Source organism: Mesocricetus auratus, unplaced genomic scaffold (genome assembly GCF_017639785.1).
Source record: "Mesocricetus auratus isolate SY011 unplaced genomic scaffold, BCM_Maur_2.0 Super-Scaffold_100003, whole genome shotgun sequence".
Taxonomy (NCBI): Eukaryota; Metazoa; Chordata; class Mammalia; order Rodentia; family Cricetidae; genus Mesocricetus; species Mesocricetus auratus.
This window is the reverse complement of record NW_024429188.1, coordinates 41,074,053-41,092,678: the sequence shown is the minus strand read 5'-3', so window position 1 is coordinate 41,092,678 and position 18,626 is coordinate 41,074,053. Positions and strand designations below refer to the sequence as shown.

Genomic DNA, 18,626 nt, shown 5'->3' with positions numbered 1-18,626 from the left:
ACTAACTAACGTCACCAGGCACCACCTCTCCATCACTAGAAACTTCTGCCAGGGAACAAGGGAGGGACTTTTTTTCTCCAATACGACCCTGAGCCCTTCCCCAGATCTCCGCGCGAGGGCGCTCTGTGCGAGCTTGCTGGGGATCGCGCGGTTTGAGCGAGCTTAGCACGCGGTGTCGTCCTCTGGAGCCAGAGCCCAAGCAAGGCGGGAGAGGACTTCCAGCTGATACCGCTCTGTTAGATAATAGAAATGCTTAAAGCGAGTAAATAAATTAATGGGATAAAATAAAAGAGAAATTTCCACTTTCTGATTTTACATACTAGATAAAACGCCCAGATGCCGGAAAACTCTTCCGGGGAGCAAAAAAAGGAAGCGGAAGAGGCTTTTCTGTCTTGCGCGCTGTGTCGCATTAATATCCCTCCCCTCCAGGGGCCTATCCTGGGGCTGTCCTCAGTTTTGCCTGCACAAAAAAATCTAACAGGACCGCAAGGGATACATTCCAAAACTTTGTATCGTGTTTTGGAGTAAGGTTCCGGGTAGGTTCTGTAAAAATTAAAACAGAGAGACGTCCAAGCAGTAAGATCAGTGCCACATTTGCCATCCTTTTTACCAAGTGTGGGCCGCAGTCCGCCTTCCCGCCGCTCCTCCTTCGCTCCGCCCAAGGGGGCCTGCCTACCTTTATGTCAGGAGGCTGCCGAGCCCTTTCCTTCCTCTCTGAGCAAGATGGCTGGGGGTGAGGTTGGAGTGACTCTCGGGCAGCCACATCTTTCCCGGCAGGATCTCGCCACATTGGTGAGCTTTCGATTGGCGGCGGAAATGTACCATGAACTCGAGGGTGGGAAAGCACTCTCGGAGGGCGTGGAGATGAGGTAGTGCCGGGGTGGCTGGAGCGTGGGGTGAAGGAGCTGTCCCAGACCCTGTAAGTCTTAGAGTCTAAGGCGTGCCAGCTCCGCCGCCGGTACCTTGTCTAGTCCCCAAACTGGTGAACGACTTTGAGACTTGGAACTCCTGGAGTGTGTGACTAAGCTTTGGAGAGAAATATAATTACGGAGTGTGGGGCTGCAGTTCTTTGTGTAGAGTGCAATAATTAGCAGGCACAAACCCCTGAGTTTCATCCCCAGAAGTGAATAAGCGCACGCCTGTAATCCTAGCACTTAAGAGATGGAAACAGATAGATCAAAAGTTAGGGTCATTCTTGGCTACATATCGAACTGGAGGCCAGCACGAGACACGAAATTGTTAAAAGTCATTAAGGTTTAAGTCTGTAAAGGATTGGAGACCGGACTGCACGGCCCACTGTGTTGGACAGTTGAGGACTTGCTAAGGCTCCAGGATTAGATGACCTCTTATCTCCAGACCTCTCAGTGAGTGGAGTTGTCTTGTGTGACAATCTTAGTACCTTAAGAGAAAAGACACTTTAGCAGGAGAAAATAGCTGCTTATACAGGGCAGAGTTGTATTTGGGGAATATAAAGTCAAAGAAAAAATTCTGGTTTACATTGATTATGTTTTGAAATATTTCATTGCAGGACGTCACCAAGTTGACACCACTTTCCCATGAAGTTATCAGCAGGCAGGCTACAATTAATATTGGTAAGATAGCTCGTCACTTGACTTAAAAGTACTTTTAACCTCTTGTGTAATTACTTGAATAATATGGGTATTTACTTGAAGATTAGCTTGAGCAGTACAGTGTCAAAAAAGAAAGTTGTGGAGCCCTTGTAAACAGTGTGTTGCTGCCTTTTTTTTTTGGAGATATATGTGTGACAAGTTTAATAGTACAAGGCAGTATGTAATATGGTAGCAGAAGTTTGAAGTGAGAATACTTTCTTCTTGTCTTACAAGGACAGTTTATGGAAGTTTTATTTGATATATAAGCTATAATTAGGTAGATTTATTTCCCCCCTAATTGGCACCTAGAACTGTTGAGGTATATTGCTTGAGTCTAAAATGTGGTGTGGTCTGTTTTTGGTGTTTTTTTTTTGTTTTTTTAAGTTTTGAGACAGACTTGCTATATAACCCTAATCCTGGCTAGGTTGGTATTTACTGTGTAGCCCAGGCTGACATCTACCTCAAGGCAATCCCCTTGCCTCAGACTTCTGAGGACTGTGATTATAAGTGCTCTTTTTTGTTGTGTCAGAGTTAGTCCGATTAACTGGGTAAGCTTCGATGTTTTTTGATAGAAAAGATGATTTGTTTTGTTCTAGAACTCTCTGTGTGTAGTCCAGACTGGCCTTGAACTCAGATCCACAATGGCCCCTGATCTTGATAGGCAAGTTTTTTAGTATTTTTCAAGTTTTATGGCACAGTCTACCTACATTGTCCAGGCTGGCCTCAAACTCTCCATCCTGTTTCTTCCTCTCAAGTATATATTCTACCAAAGTTGATCTGAGAAGAACTTTGTAATAGAAAAGAGCATATAAAGGGGGTAACTGAATTCACTTTAAACAATTTTATTTCTATTATTATTTTGTGAATGTGTTTATCCATGCACATGTGTTGGAGTAAGGACAACTTTCAGGAGTTATCTCTGTTCACTATGTTGTCTGGGAGCTCAGGGCTTCAGGCTTTTGTGACAAGTGCTTTTACCTGCTGAACCATGTCACTAGCCCTGTCACTGTTGGTTTTACTTTGATGTTTATGGTTAGGGTTTTTTAGGTTTTTGGGGTTTTTGTTTGTTTGTTTTCCATAGATAGGTTTCTCATTGTTAGTCTGGCTGGCCTCAAACTCACAAAGATCAGCCTGCCTCTGCCTCCCCCTCCCCCACCCCCTCCCCCAAGTTCTCAGTTTAAAGTCATACCCATCACTGCTTGGCCAGGTTATTTTATTTTCTACTCAATACTATTTGAAAAAAATGTTTGGTGTGCTTACATGCAAAAGTTAATTTTGTTGTACTTTGTCAATAGGTACAATTGGTCATGTAGCTCATGGGAAGTCCACTGTGGTAAAGGCTATTTCTGGAGTTCACACCGTCAGATTCAAAAATGAACTAGAAAGGAACATTACCATCAAGCTTGGATATGCTAATGCTAAGGTGATCTGTGTTCAATGAAACTAGAAACTATTTAACTTGAATTGTTGCATAGGTAACAAATCCAGTTATTCCTTTTTTCTATTATATTGAAACTTTTCAGATTTATAAGCTTGATGACCCAAGTTGTCCTAGACCTGAGTGCTACAGGTCCTGTGGAAGCAGTACACCAGATGAGTTTCCCACAGACATTCCAGGGACCAAAGGGAACTTCAAATTAGTCAGGTAACTTTTATGCTAAAAATACTTTATGCTTCTTAAACCACTCTCTTGTGCTTTGTCCTTTTTCAAGTACTTAAGATACTGAACGCTCAACCTAATTGCTGAATGGTTTCATTGTTTTTCCATTATTTCATGTTATTTTACACAATGATGATTAATTTAAATGCTTATAAAAAGAAGCTCTGTAAGCTGAAAAATTGCATGAGGGAGCTGGAGAGGCTCAGATGTTACATGCACTTGCTGCTCTTGCAGAGGACCCTATTCAGACTTTCAATGGGCAATGCTTTGAGCTCAGAAAAGGCCGAGTCAGTAATTATACATTTGCTAGAAGTTATGGCCATCATGGGTATACCTACACAAATAAAAACAGACAATGCTCCATATGTCTCTAAGGAAATGAAACAGTTTTTTCTAATTTTAATATAAAGCATATTGCAGGTATACCACACAATCCTACAGGGCAGGAGTTATAGAAAGATCAAATCGAACTGTAAAGGCTATGCTAATATAAACAGAAAGGGATAATAAACCCAAAAATAGATTGCATAGTGCTTTATTAACTTTGAATTTTCTGAATGCTAATGAGAAAGGAGCAACAGCTATGGAGAGACATTAGATAAGAGCAAAAACTAAACTAACACATGTTTTTCATGTGTTTCATTTGATCAGCTATAAGTTGCCACGGGAGAATCTCCCCCAAAATTTGAAATTCATTGGTTAAAACATACTATACATAGTTTCAAATATTGTTCAAGAGATTTGTGCCTATATAGCTCATTTATCGATGTCATGCAAATTTCTAGTCCTTGTCAGTTATTATTGTCAACTGTATAAGATAATAAGGGAATGTAGGTATACATTTTTGTTCTTTTTTAATTTAATTTATTTGGCTTCTCTCTGTAACAGTTCTGCCTATCTTAGGACAGACCTTAAACTCACTGAGATCCGCCTGCCTCTGCCTCCCAAGTGCTGGGATTAAAGACATCCACCACCACCTGGTTGGGTATGGTGACGCATGCCTTAAATCCCATTGCTGGGAGACAGGCAGGCAGATTTCTGAGTTCTGAGCTAGCCTAGTCTACAGAGTGAGTTCAAGGGAAAGCCAGAACTACACAGAAACCCTGTCTTGAAAAACCAATAACAACAAAAAACAAAACTAAACTAAAAGCCATGATTCTGGTGCTGGAGAGATGACTTAGATGTTTTGAGACCAGATTTCTCTGTAGTCCTGGCTGTCAGATTACTCAGACATCTGCCTGCCTTTGCCTCCCAAGTGCTGGAATTAAAGGCATGTGCCACCATATCCAGCTGTAAGAGCACTTCTTAAGCAGAGGACTGGAGTTCAGTTTCTAACAGTCACAACAAGTGCCTCTAACTCCAGCTCGAGGGGCACTGATATCCTCTTCTGTCTTCTGTGAAGTTCAAATAAGATCTGAAAAGTAAATTCCTCAAAAATCATGACTTTGAGTACTGTCATTTTAGAGTAGTGCTGTCCTCACTTCAGATGCACAATTCCAGGTTTTCAGGGGTAGTGGTATTTTGGACAATGTACTTTTTTCAAATCCTCATTCTCCTTTTTAATATTTATTTTTACTTATGTATGTTTGGATATGCTTACCTGGGCGCCAGTACCTGTGGAAAGTAGAGGCATGAGACCCAAAGTCTGCATTTTCCAACAATAAGAACTAGTTCCCGTGTAACCTAAGAAATCTAGTTTGCTTGTAGTTGTGATTGGTCTTAGGCTGATTGTTATTTCTCAATTGTTAGGCATGTTTCCTTTGTTGACTGTCCTGGCCATGACATTTTGATGGCTACGATGCTGAACGGTGCAGCAGTGATGGATGCAGCTCTACTGTTGATAGGTAAGATCATCAGAATTGGTTTGAGCGAACCAATAAAGAACTAATTTGAGTGGAATATTTGAGGAAAAACTAAAACCTTTGGAGGCCATGTCCATTACATTACCTAAGTGAAGCATGAATACCAGTGTGTCGTCCAGAATGATGTTTCCTTCTAATAGATATCACAAACAGAATACTAAGCAAGAATTCTGGGGTTATAGGTATTATGCCCAGATCATGGGGTCCCCCAAAGCCACCAAGGAGTTCACACTCATGAAAAGCAAACAGTCTATTCAAGCTTGAGCTTAGAGAGTGCCCAGCCGGGCAAGGTAGGGTTTTTATCACAGTAGAAGTTGGGTGAGGGGATTTTCAGGGTTCAAGACCCTGCTTAACTGACATTTCTCTGAGGTGTCTTCCCCTTAGATGCTGGCCCTCTCTGGGTGGTGTCAGCTTAGGACTTTTGCTGGAACCTGGTGCTACTTGCCAGTAAACTGAAATTCAGGTCTACTTTTATCTGGTTTTTATTAAGCCTGCCATGGAATCAATGTGCCAAGCTGGTCTGAGCCCCACAATGGCTTCTGAGAAGTTTTACAGTATCCAAAAAGGAATAGTTTCACATATATTATTTCCACTTAAAATTTGTTTGGGCATATATGTGTGTTGTGAGTTGCCCCTCCATGTAGATAGTATAATTGTTATTTATTCACAGTCAGTAATTGCCATGATGTGATACAACATGAGAGTTTTCAAAGTTAACATTATGCTTCCTTATGTGAGCTAGCAGAGGATTTGACAGATGTGGATTTGGTATTTTTAGGTATGCAGGACACATCAACATACTGGGCAAGGTGATCGCTAACACCCTAAGTAAAACTTGCCTATCGTTCTTGTTTTTACAGTACTTTCCCTAGGTTAAGGAGTAGCCTTAATCTTCTCATAGGAGGTTGAGCCTCCTTGTAGGAGCTTGGCTTTGCCAGAACATACTAGACTAGATTGAGCTAGAAGGCCTGAGCTTCATTGAAAGCTTCTTGCTTAGGACCAGGAGTGGGAGGCTGCAGGGAATGCAGATTCAGTGTGAAGAGCTGGGGTCCTGCTTTGGCAGGGGAGTTCAGGTCCCAAAGAGGATGTGTGGAGTTGGGGGCAGGGTGGGGGGCACGACCTGAGGGTGAATCAGGTTGGCTGCCAGCAGCCTTTTACTGAGAAGAGATTACACCTTTTATACTATGTAGTTGCACATAGGATTAAACTAGAAACAAGAGACATGTGAGTGGGATGTGGCTTGAGACCAGGAGTTGAGGAAGCTAGCCTTGACCAACTGCTTTATCAAACAGGAGCTTTCCTCAAGCCCCCAACAGAATGGAGAACCTTATCCAAATGCCTGACCTTGGGAAAGAACTTCTTTGGGGGAGCAGAAACTGCTGTATCTTAGTCTTACTATATGGACCAGTTCCCCCCATAATGCTTCCAAAAGGAAAGGCCCTGATGTCTCTTCCCAATATACCATACTGAACTCTTGCCCTTAATGGCCTCAGGCTCTGGATCTGGATTGTAGGTGTCATCCTTGGGATCAGGTGTGTCTAGTGAATTTCTAACTTTCCTGATCTTGGTATAATTAGGAAGGCACAATGGAATTTCTGGTCCATGTGGCAGGGATTTTTTCCAAAGAATTATTTTGTTTAGAGGGGCTTACATTGTACACATTTTAATTCTTTACCAAAGTCCACACAATTTCCCAAAGGGAAAGACATTAATATTGAGAATCATCAAAAATGAAAGTAAAAGTTGCTGGCGAATTGTGGTCTGCAATGTTGAGATGCTGGAACTTTGCCAAGTAGCAATGGGCATCATGGGGTCCATGCCAGTGAAGCCAAGTTGGGAGTAGATATGTACATTATGTAAAGCTTACCATTTTACTTTTTAAAGGGTACAACTCAGTAACAAGAAGTACATTCAGAAATTTCATCACCACAAAAGTGAACACCCTGCCTATTAAGCGGTCACTGACCAATTAGACTCCCTCCAGCCCTTCATAACAAACAATCTACTTTCTATTTTTGAAATTGCATGGTCTGGATATTTCTAATTATTATTACTCTTTCTTGTTCTTTGTCAACTAGCTGGCAATGAATCATGCCCTCAACCTCAGACTTCTGAACACCTGGCTGCCATAGAAATCATGAAACTCAAGCATATTTTGATCTTACAAAATAAAATTGATCTGGTAAAAGAAAGTCAAGCTAAGGAACAATATGAGCAGATTCTGGCATTTGTACAAGGTAAGAAGCTATAATAACTAATAAATCAGAGGATCACTTTGAAAGGTAATATAGTGTATCTAAGAAAAAGTAAATTTAGGTATCATTGTAAGGATTCAGGCATTATACTGGCCTGTCACCTAGCAGAATGCACTCAGGCAGTACCCTGGTCAGCCCAGGCTTCCATGGTTGCATAGTCTGCAGGCAGGTCCAAAGGACCCCTTTGAGAGAGACTGACGACTGACTGACTGACTTCCACTCTCTTACCCACTGTTCCTCTGAAGGGGTAGGCAGGACTTTTCCTGTCTCCCTCTTCTCTTCCATTCTGTCTCTGTGTCTCTTTACCTCTTTTCTGTTCCTTCCCCTCTCCCCTTTCTAATAAAACTTCATTTAAGCTCTGTTTGCCTGGGATGTTTGTCCATTGCCTGCCTTAGAATCTGCCAAGGTCTCCCACATGCTTTATTATTATACTCATTAAATGTTCTTTTTTTTCTACTTGCTACTTGTTAGTGTCCTGATAAGACTATAAATATGTATTTCTTTTTTTGAAATAATGTATTTAACTATTTTATGTGCATTGGTGTGAGGATGCCAGATCCCCTGGAACAGGAGTTACAGACAGGTGTGAGCTGCCATGTGGGTGCTGGGACTTGAACCCAGGTCCTTAGAGAGAGCAGGCAAAATTAAAACTGAAGTTTGGCAATGCTCTCGGATTAAGTTTTTAAATGCCAAGGGCTTAGAGTGTAGCCAGTTTGTTTGTGTGTATAGCTAGTTCCAGGCCAGCAAGGACTGCATAGAAAGACCCTGCCTCAAAAGACAAATCAAAGCAATCTTCGCAGAGTTCCTTCTTTTCTCAAATACCATGGCATGTTCACTTTCAGAGGAGACATGATGCATATTACTGTTGACATCTAATTATTTTTTAGCCTTGTTGGAAACCTAGCACGAAAAAGAATAATCTATTTTGATTAAAATCTAATTATTTTTGGTCTATTTCCTTGACCAGTTTGCTTGACATATGATTAATTAAAAAAAGTGATATATGCCAGCCAGTCTTTGATTAGCAAAGAGTCTGTAATTTCCTCTTGGCATTTATGGAAAGGTTAATTACATGTTGTTAGAACTCTTAGCTTGTAAAGAGCTCCTTCCCAGAAGTGTTCATATTTTATTCCTTTAAACTCAGCATTTGCCTTTGTTAAATACACCTGTTGATATAGTTTTAGAGCTAAGGATAGAATATTCTCATCTTTCTAGATAGACCACTTTCTACGTGCTGACTGGCATTTGTGTGGAAATGTTGTTAGCTCTAATTACTTTGTCTAGTAGCTGTATAGATCAAGTTTTGTAAGACCCAAGGATTTTGATCTTTCTGAAATTTGTTAATGTAGGAACAGTAGCAGAAGGAGCGCCAATTATTCCAATTTCTGCCCAGTTGAAATACAATATTGAAGTTGTCTGTGAGTACATAGTGAAGAAAATACCAGTGCCCCCAAGAGACTTTACTTCTGAACCCCGTCTCATTGGTAAGTGATAGGAATCACGCTTAACTGAACTTTTCCACATTAGTTTTCCACTTCAAGGTTGTTTACTACTAGTTTCTCTTTCCGCAGAGGTGGTGATAAATTCATAAAACCTATTTAAAATAATGTCTTGATTATATTGCTGGATGACAGAGCCTTTTTTTTTTTTGCTTTGTATATGGTATTTTATGCAGCCAACATGGAATAATACAGTATTCTAGAGAAGTACAACATGTTGGAATGTTAGAGTTTCCATATAAATGATGTCATTGTGCCGTTACTGAAAAACCACTAAGTTTAATTTCACTGAGCTGTGATTGCTGTTCAAAGATGTGGGACCCTTTTCAAAGCAGGTTTTTGGGCCATTCTGGGCCTTCATTTGGAGCTGTTTGTGTGTTTATTGGGGAACGCTCTCTTGGGTGACCTAAGAATTAAGTCATATAGTCTTAGAATTGTTTTATAAGTTTAAAAGTAAACTTGTATTGTAGAAGCCATATAATACAGAAATCCTATATTTAAAATATCAAGCATGGTAGTGCAGACCTGTAATCCCAGGCAGAGGCAAGTGGATCTCTCTGTGAGTTCAAGGTTAGCCTAGTATATGTAGTGAGTTCTGTGTCTGTGTGGCCTAAAGTGAAGCCCTCTCAAAAAACATAAGTGGCAGACTGTATGTATCCACATGCAGTCTCCTGTGCACTTGCTTGATTGACTTTTCTGATGATGCTGGAGGTAACAAGGCCTAACTCATTCGAGGCAAGGGCTGGGCCACTGAACTACCCCAGTCCTCAAATCATAATAGCTAATTTGTTGTAAATGTTGTGTAAATAGTTATGATACATAGGGAAGGCCAAGCCACATGTCTAAACTTTTTTTTCTTTTTGGCGGTGGAGTCATCGCTTTGAGTTTTTTTTATAACTTGCTTTTTTCTTTAACAATATATGGAATCTGTTGTAGATCATTATATATACTTTAACATTAATGTGCTATCAAGGTATTTCCAATATTTTTCCTATCACAAGTAAGTCTTCAGTAAACATTAAAGCAATAATATTAGATTGTTTTTAGAAAAGCTAACTTGAAAAAGACTTTCTTCTAAATCTAAAGTAAATAGAAATGGCTTTAATTTGTGTTTGATTTTCTTTTAGTTATCAGGTCATTTGATGTCAACAAACCTGGCTGTGAAGTTGATGACCTTAAGGGAGGTGTAGCTGGTGGTAGTATTCTCAAAGGAGTGTTGAAGGTAAACTGGGTTTGAATTGTTACACTATGTATTTGTTTGTTACATGTGAATGCTACGGTGCACACATGGATGTAAGACAACTCTTCAGGGGGTGACTCTCTATTTGTGGGTTCTCCGGATTGAACTCAGGTCATCAGGCATGGAAGTAAGTACCTTTACATCTCGGCCAGCTCGTCAGCCTGTCATTGTCTTGAGCAGCCTGGCCTCGACCTTAGAGATCCCCTTGCCTCTGCCTCCTGAGTGCTGGAGCTAAAGGTCTGCACCACCGCACCCAGTGAAAAATGTTTTTCATGTTGTCCGATCTTGAATATGGATTTTTGTTTTTTGAGACGGTTTCTCTGTTGTTTGGAACCTGTCCTGGAACTCGATCTATAGATGTCAACAGAGATCCGCCTGTCTCTGCCTCCCAAGTGCTGGGATTAAAGGTGTGCATCACCACACCCAGCTTGAATATGGATTGGTTTAATTCTCTAGTGAGTGTGGAACATGTTTTAAGTAACAACAGGTTTACTTGGTCAACTGCAACAATTGAATTTTAAACTTTCCTTTTTAGATTTATATGTATGGGTGTTTTGTCTCCATATATGTATGTGTCCACGTAGACCAGAAGATGGTGTTAGGTCCCCTGAAGTGTGAGTTAGCGAAGGTTGTGAGCTGCCATGTGGGTGCTGAGAACTGAACTCTGATCCTCTGTGAGAGCACCAAGTGCTCTTTAACTGTTGAGCCATCTATCTACTCCATGTCGGTTTTTTTTTTCTAAAGACGGTGCCCACCTTTAAATCCAAGCACTCAGGAGGCAGAAGCAAGAGGATCTATGAATTCAAAGTTAGCCAGATCTACAGAATGAGTTCCAGGACAGACGGGTATATAGAAACCATGTATCCAACAAACTCAAGTAGTAATTTTAACCTGGCATGGTAGCTCACAGTTGGGAGGCAGAAGCAGGCTGGTATCTGTGAGTTCAAGGCCAACCTGTTCTACTTAGTTGTAAGCCAATAAAAGCAATAATAAATAAGTAAATAAAAGTAGTAATCTTAAAATTAGAAGAAAGATATAGCCTTTTAGTTTTGTGGTCTTTTTTGTTAGAACATTGGTAGGTAAATAGTAAATGTGTTCTATAGTAATTCTCACTACTAATTATGTGTTTACAGGTAGGCCAGGAGATAGAAGTGAGACCTGGTATTGTTTCCAAAGATAGTGAAGGAAAACTCATGTGTAAACCAATCTTTTCCAAAATTGTATCACTTTTTGCGGAGCATAATGACCTTCAGTATGCCGCCCCAGGTGGTCTCATTGGTAAGGATTTCCCTGTTATCTTTTAATTTGTAGATATTCCTGGTGTAATATATTATATAAAGATTGATTGTAGGGTTTGTTTGTTTGTTTGTTTTGCAGATCTGTTTTTATCTGTATGGGTTTGTTTGCTGTGTGTTTGCCCTTTGTGTATTGGTGCCCAAGAATGCCAGAGAGTGCATCAGACCCCCCTGGAACTGGTGTTTCAGAGGTTGTGAGCGAGCTGCCTCTTATGTTGTGGGAACCAAACCCAGGTTCTCTGCAAGAGCAGCAAGTGCTCTTCACTGCTGAGTCATCTTTCCACCTTGCTTTGTTTTTATTTGGAAATTGTTTGGTTTTTGTTTGTTTGCCTTTTTGAGAAAGGTCTCTACATATTCCTGTCTGGCCTCAGATTCATAAAGTCCACCTGCCTCTGCCTCCTGAGTGCTGAGATTAAAGGGCTACCCTATCCTGTTCTGGTTGAATTTGACATAGGATCTTGCCATAAACATAATACATTTTGGAGCAGCAGTATGATTCAGGTGAAGGTGCTTGCTCACCCACTCAAACAAGCAAAGCCATTAATAATAAACAATCTTTTTAATGTATGTTTGGGTTGATGATTATTAGCAATAATAATTATTTCTGGCTATTTTGTTTTGAAGTACTAGGGTTTGAACCTAAAATCTAGAACATGCTAGACAGGTACACTGAGGTATAGCCTTAGCCCTCTTTTTCCACTTTTTTAATTGCTATTTGTTTTCATGTTTATGGGTGAGGTGTGTGTGTGCACCACATGCATGCCTAGTGCTCACAAAGGCCAGAAGAAGGCATTGAGTACCCTGCGACTGAAGTTCAGACAGTTGTGAGCTGCCTGCCCTATGGGTACTGGAAATGAAGCTGTGTCCTCTGGAAGAGCAGCCAGTGTTCTTAATCGCTGAGCCCTCTCTCCAGCCTCACTCTTTTTTCTTCTGAGAAAGAATCTTACAAGGTTACCCAGGCTGTCCTTGAACTCACTTGCTCTGTACTTCAGGTCTTCCTGCCTCGAGATCTCCAATAGTTGGAATTTCAGGTCTGTGCCACCGTGCCTGGCATAAAATAAGTTTAATGGCCTAGCATTCAAAATATGCAACTAGTTACATACAGTTTGGGGATTTGGGTTTGTTTGTTTTACAGTCTTGCTATATTTCCCGTGTTGGCCTTGAATTCCCTTATTTAAACGGTCCTCAAGTAGCTGGTTTGCACAAGAGTGCCTGGTTTACTCTTTGGTAAAAAACTTGAAGCCGGGCGTTGGTGGCGCATGCCTTTAATTCCAGCACTCAGGAGGCAGAGGCAGGCGGATCTCTGTGAGTTCGAGGCCAGCCTGGTCTACAGAGCGAGTTCCAGGACAGCCTCCAAAACAATACAGAGAAACCTGTCTCAAAAAAAAAAAAAAACCAACAACTTTAGGTTATTGTGGTTGCTTTTCATAGTGTTGTGAAATGTAAAGTTACTCAAATGTCAGATTATACTCATTCTGAGGAGGGAATAAAAGAAAACTTACATGTAAACATGAGCAACTGTAGTCCCACATACTTGGGAGTCTGAAGCAGGAGGATTGCCTTTAACTCAGAGAGTTCACCAGTGTGAACAGCATAACCAGACTCAAGATACAAGACCTTCTTCAAGTAAGACCCTATGTCCAAAAAAAAAAAATCAGAAAATGATTGAGGTAGGGGGTAGATCAAGTAAGAGAACTTCTACCTTGTGGAAGCTGCTGAATTGATTAACGGGTTTTCTGTTTTTCGAGACAGGGTTTCACTGTGGATCCCTGTCTGTCCTGGAACATATACTGTAGACAGAGATCCACATGCCTCTTGAGAAAAGGGCACAATTAAATGAAGAGTTCAAAATTTACACTTGGACTAAAGAAGAAAATGTGCACAATTTATTTTTCCTTTCTGTCATGTAATTAAAAGTTTACTATAAGGACTGGAGATGTAGCTAAATGGTTAGGAGTGCCTATTGCTCTTGCAGAATTCCTGAATTCAGGAGCTACTTGTAATTCCTGCTCCAGTCAAGCCAGTAGCCTGGATCCACACATAGATAATATACATATACACATAACTTAAAAATAAAAAACAGCTGGGTGTTGGCAGTACACGCCTTTAATCCCAGCACTCAGGAAAGGGTGGGGGGTCTCTGTGAGTTCAAGGTCAGCATGGTCTACACAGCAAGTTCCAGGACAGTCAGAACTGTTACACAGAGAAATAAATGGATGGATGAGAGAGTGCGCATGTATTTTGTTAGGCTCAATCAATTTATGTGTGTGGAAATATGTATATGTGGGTGTTGATTTGTGTTTATTAAACTAGACTTTAAAGCAAATCGCTCCAAAGGTGTTTTAGATAAAAAATAAGGACAAATACATCTTTATATTAGGAGTTGGAACAAAGATCGACCCCACTTTGTGCAGAGCTGACAGAATGGTGGGACAAGTGCTTGGTGCAGTTGGAGCTTTACCTGAAATATTCACAGAACTGGAAATTTCCTATTTCCTGCTCAGACGTCTTCTCGGCGTCCGAACTGAAGGAGACAAGAAGGCAGCAAAGGTACATGCTTTAGATAACTCATGTTTATTATTTGTTTAGGGTTTTGTTTTTTGTTTTTCCCACGACAAGGTTTCTCTGTTAAGCCCTGGTTTTTCTGGCTGGCCTTAAACTCACAGAGATCCTCCTGCCAGTGCCTCTTGAGTGCTGGGACTAAAGGAGTGGCCACCAGTGCCTGACTCCTATTTGTTTGGGGTTTGAGGCTCTTTTATTTGTTTTGTTTTGTTTTGAGGCAGGGTCTCAACATAGCCCCTGCTGTCTTAGAACTCACTATGTAAACCAGGCTGGCCTCAAACTCACAGAGATCAGTGCTGGGATTACAATTCTGTGCTACCACACTCTTCCTTATTTTGTTCCCTTTCTCTAATTTATTTTGCTAGGTCCAAAAGTTGTCTAAGAATGAAGTGCTTATGGTCAACATAGGATCCCTGTCAACAGGAGGAAGAGTTAGTGCTGTCAAGGCTGATTTGGGCAAGATTGTTTTGACTAATCCTGTGTGTACAGAAGTAGGAGAAAAAATTGCCCTTAGCCGAAGAGTTGAGAAACACTGGCGGTAAGTTTACCTTTCCCATTGTCTGATAAAGAGCTTAAGTTCTTGGTGGGATATATATTTATGGACACAGTTCTCCTTGAACACAACAGTTAGTGTGGCTATAACGCTCACCTTTTTGTTCGGATGGTTTTGAAAGCTGTATTTAGAGCCTTGATTTGTATTCTTTTATATTACAAATACTTCAAGTGGCTTCCCTTTGTTTTAGATGTAACTAATACAAAAAAACAGGTAAGTTATGTTTTAGTATTTGCATCATCTGACTTTGTTTCCCCATTAATTGTGTGTGTGTGTGTGTGTGTGTGTGTGTGAGTCAGAGACAGACAGAGAGAGCGCACTCAACTTGTGTGTTCGGGGATTGAACTCAGATCATTCTGCTTGGCAACAGTTAGCATCCTTTTAACCATTCTTTGTTTTTATTTTTTATTTTTTTGCTGTTTTTTTTTAAATGTATATAGAGGTGCACACATCACACATGCCATGGTACACCTATGGAGGTCAGAGAACAGCTTCTTGTTCCACTGTGTGGACTCTGGGGGTGAAACTCAGGTAGTCAGGGTTGATGATGAGTGCCTTTATCCATCTGTTGTTACATAAGGGCTCGGGCAGAATCAATCTTCTAAACACTGTCATAGTGCTGTGCTAAAGAATTTCTAATATCTTGTCACTGCCTGTGAATATTTGGGGTCTTTCTAGAAGTCAGTTTGGGTCCATTTAACCTTTCTGTTGGTTTATCTAAAATATATGCCCCATTATCTCTACCACCAGCAGCAGCAGCCCCTATGTAGCCCTGGCTGTTCTGGAACTCACTATATAGACCAAGCTAGCCTGGAATTCAAAGGGATCCATCTGCCTCTGCTTCTTGGGTGCTGAGATTAAAGGCGTGGATCACCATGGCTTGCAAAACCCCTGCTGTGGCGGGCAGTCTGCTAATGGACAGTGTTCCTGCAGTTCTCTTTATTTTCCCAGCTGATATTATTTAAAGACCATTGATGTGCTGAGACGGGGAGTGGAAAGAAAACATTTTCCAAAAACAAGTACAGGGAAGTAGGGTTTGATTTGTTTTTAAATCTGAGCTGAGGAAATTCCATCTTAAACAAAAATTGCCCGTTGTAGTGCTCATGCCAGCACATGGGAAGCAGAGGCAGGTGGACTTCCATGGGTTCAAGGCTAGCCTGATTTACACAGCAGCAAAACATACATGGACCAACACTTATTCACATGCACTTGCATGCACACAGTCACACAGACACAAAATGTATTAGAGTGTAATTTGGGTAGCCTGAAGGGCCCTTAGGTGTATCTGAGCAGTGTGAACAGCTAGGTGATTCTTTTCTTCTTTTGGCCAGAGGGGTAAGAAAAATATATTCTTTCTGGGGAGTTGTTTTAATTTTTTTATTTCATTTTATGTTTGCCTGAATGTATGCTCACCACGTGTGCCTAGTGCACAAGGCAGTTGGAGTAAATTGTCAGATCTGTGTGATTGTGAGCTACCATATGGGTGCTAGGAACTGTACCCAGGAGCAGTGAGTGCTGTTCACCATTAAGCTCTCTCTCCAGCACTTTGCTTTTGTTTTTCTTTAGACCAGACTGTCCTTGTACACAGATAGATCTGCCTCCTCTGCTTCCCAGGTGCTGGCATGAGCACTACAGCGGGCAATTTTTGTTTTAGATGGAATTTCCTCAGGCTAGCCTCCAACTTAATATGTAGCCATGAACAAACATTTTCCTATCTCCCAAGTGCTCCCACACCCAACCTAGTATATTATGACAGCAGGCTTTGTTTGATTTTCTTGCCATGCTGCCCAGCATCCATCTATCTGTTTTTTAGAGTCTAAGAAAATAGTATGAGCTTTCTTTATAAAGAAGCAGCTTTGTCCAGGAGAGCCTCCAAAACAATACAGAGAAACTCTGTCTCGAAAAAGACCAAAAAACAGGGAGTGGGGGCATAGTCCTGCCTCAACTTGGTATGCCAGACTTTGTTGCTTCCCCAAGGAAGGCCTTACTTCCCCCCAGGAGTGGATGGGTGTGGGAAGGGGGGATTGGGGAGAACTGTGGTTGGTATGTAAAATGAAAAATAATTTTTTGAAATAAAAATAGAAGCAGCTTTGATCTGAGTGAAGGCAGGCAGGTCAGGTAAAGCAGTCTGTGGGATGCTTGTGTGGTAATGCCAGTGCAGTAATGTAAAGCTTATGATTTCTGATTTCTTCTATTTTTATTTTGCAGTTTAATTGGTTGGGGTCAAATAAGAAGAGGAGTAACCATTAAGCCGACTGTAGATGATGATTGAAGAATTCAAGTTAAACAATGCCTTGGGATGGAGTTGGAATTTCTTTTAATAACCTAGGGGTATATTTTCAAGGCTATACTAGGAAATTAATTTCGTAGTTCATTGTGTTAGTAGCTACAAGAATATTCTCATATCTTGGTGATGAAAATTTAACCTACTTCTAATATAAGGCCTACAGGTAAATATGAAAAGTGGTATACTATATACTATTGGATTAAATCTACATTTTAGCAGAAGTTAGGCATTCCAGAATAATGCCTAATTTATCAATCAGTGCAAATTTGAAGTGAAACTTCACTACAACCAGCCTTTGCTATAGCATACATATCATGAACCCCTCTAAAATGAAAATGGTCTCTTCTCTCATGATCCATCTGTGAGTAGCTCCATGATGAAGGACAGTTGACCTAAAAAAACTAAAGACTCACACTTTCCTTGACGACCCACTCTCTATTTGTCCTCCTATTTGTTCAGTTACCTGAAATTGAAGGGAAAGGATCAATGAGCTCAAATGAGCAAGGCTCTTAGAAATTGAGTGCTCATTCCCTTGCCACAGGCGGACTTTCCTCTCGTCCTTTTCCTGGATGGGACCATAGAAACCCAGCCCCAGAGGCTCTCATCCTCTTCTAGTGCCCTGAGACTATGTCTTTATTATTTATGCCTAAAATCTCAGTCTTCCCTCGATGGAAATAGTATTATAAGAATGGATTCTTAACGATAATTGACAACGTTCTGTCCGGGCTGTGTTTTCTGGGGTCTTTGTAAGCTATGGATGGAACAGAGTCTCCTGCGTGATGAACAAGCACTCTACCGCCAGCTCTCCTGCGCCAGCTGTAGTAGTTCTCCCTAGTTGGTAGGATTGTGGTGTGAATTGTACTTAGTAATCTTTGAAACTTGGAAGAGATAGAAAGTCTTCAAAAGCAGAGTGTGTTGGTTCCTAAGTCTATCCCCCACATGCCTGCAATTTCCCTGTGCTGTACTTTTCAATTAATCATGTTTTTGCATAATTAGATACTCCGCTAAAGCAGTGATTACAGTTCTCAATGGCATGAGAATTGCTGGGAAAGTTTTTTCTTTCTTTCTTTTTTTTTTTAAGGCCAGGTGATGGTGATGCGGACGTAGGGAGACAGAGGCAGGAGGCTCTCTTGAGTTCAAAGTCACCCTGGTCTTTAGAGCTAGGTTTACATAAGGACACCCTGTCTCAAAAAAAAGGGTGGGGAGCAACCCCCAGTGTTGAGAAAGTTTAGGGAGTTGAAAAATATACATACTAAATAATGATGTCACTGATTTTCGTAGTTTGATAATGTTTCATTTGCTTTTCTTTGATTTGCATAAAATGGAATTTAATGCCGCAGTTACTGTGTTATCATCTTTTGGATTCTGAAGCCGCCTTATAGGGGTTTAGAACTGTGGCTGTGAGTTTTTAAGAATTTTGAGGAAACTACTGACATTATGTATTTGATTGACTCTGAAGGGTTGTGTTGTAGCATGAAGAACACATTTAAATAAAACAAGGTTCTGAATCGAGCATTAACTTTTATATCTGTGTGCCCATATGTTTTATAGATACTTTATACTAGAAATTCTGGTATGAGACTGAAAATATTGAATAGTTTATGCAATCTTATGTCAGAACTAAAACCAGAATCTCTTGTCATTAATTTCAAGCATCTGTGTGAATATCAACTTTGTAAAGCACTGTGCTTCATATATTGGCCATATAAGAATGAAAACAATGTACCATGTTGTCTTAAAAGCCACTTCAAATCAATGCAATGATTCTCAGCAAAATATGTACCTGATTAAAGTTAGTCTAAG

At 40.7% G+C, this 18,626-nt stretch overlaps 1 protein-coding gene across 1 annotated transcript; it reads left to right on the top strand.

The window, feature by feature from the left end:
- The first annotated feature begins 640 nt into the window (after positions 1-640).
- Eif2s3 (eukaryotic translation initiation factor 2 subunit gamma) lies at positions 641-18,335 on the top strand. Its single transcript, XM_040744205.1, has 12 exons — positions 641-792; positions 1,529-1,592; positions 2,906-3,033; positions 3,134-3,255; positions 5,020-5,114; positions 7,211-7,369; positions 8,737-8,871; positions 10,014-10,108; positions 11,260-11,404; positions 13,802-13,971; positions 14,349-14,521; positions 16,745-18,335. The coding sequence occupies exons 1-12, from the start codon at positions 724-726 to the stop codon at positions 16,806-16,808; spliced, it is 1,419 nt and encodes a 472-aa protein (XP_040600139.1). The 5' UTR covers positions 641-723; the 3' UTR covers positions 16,809-18,335.
- Positions 18,336-18,626: the final 291 nt, after the last annotated feature.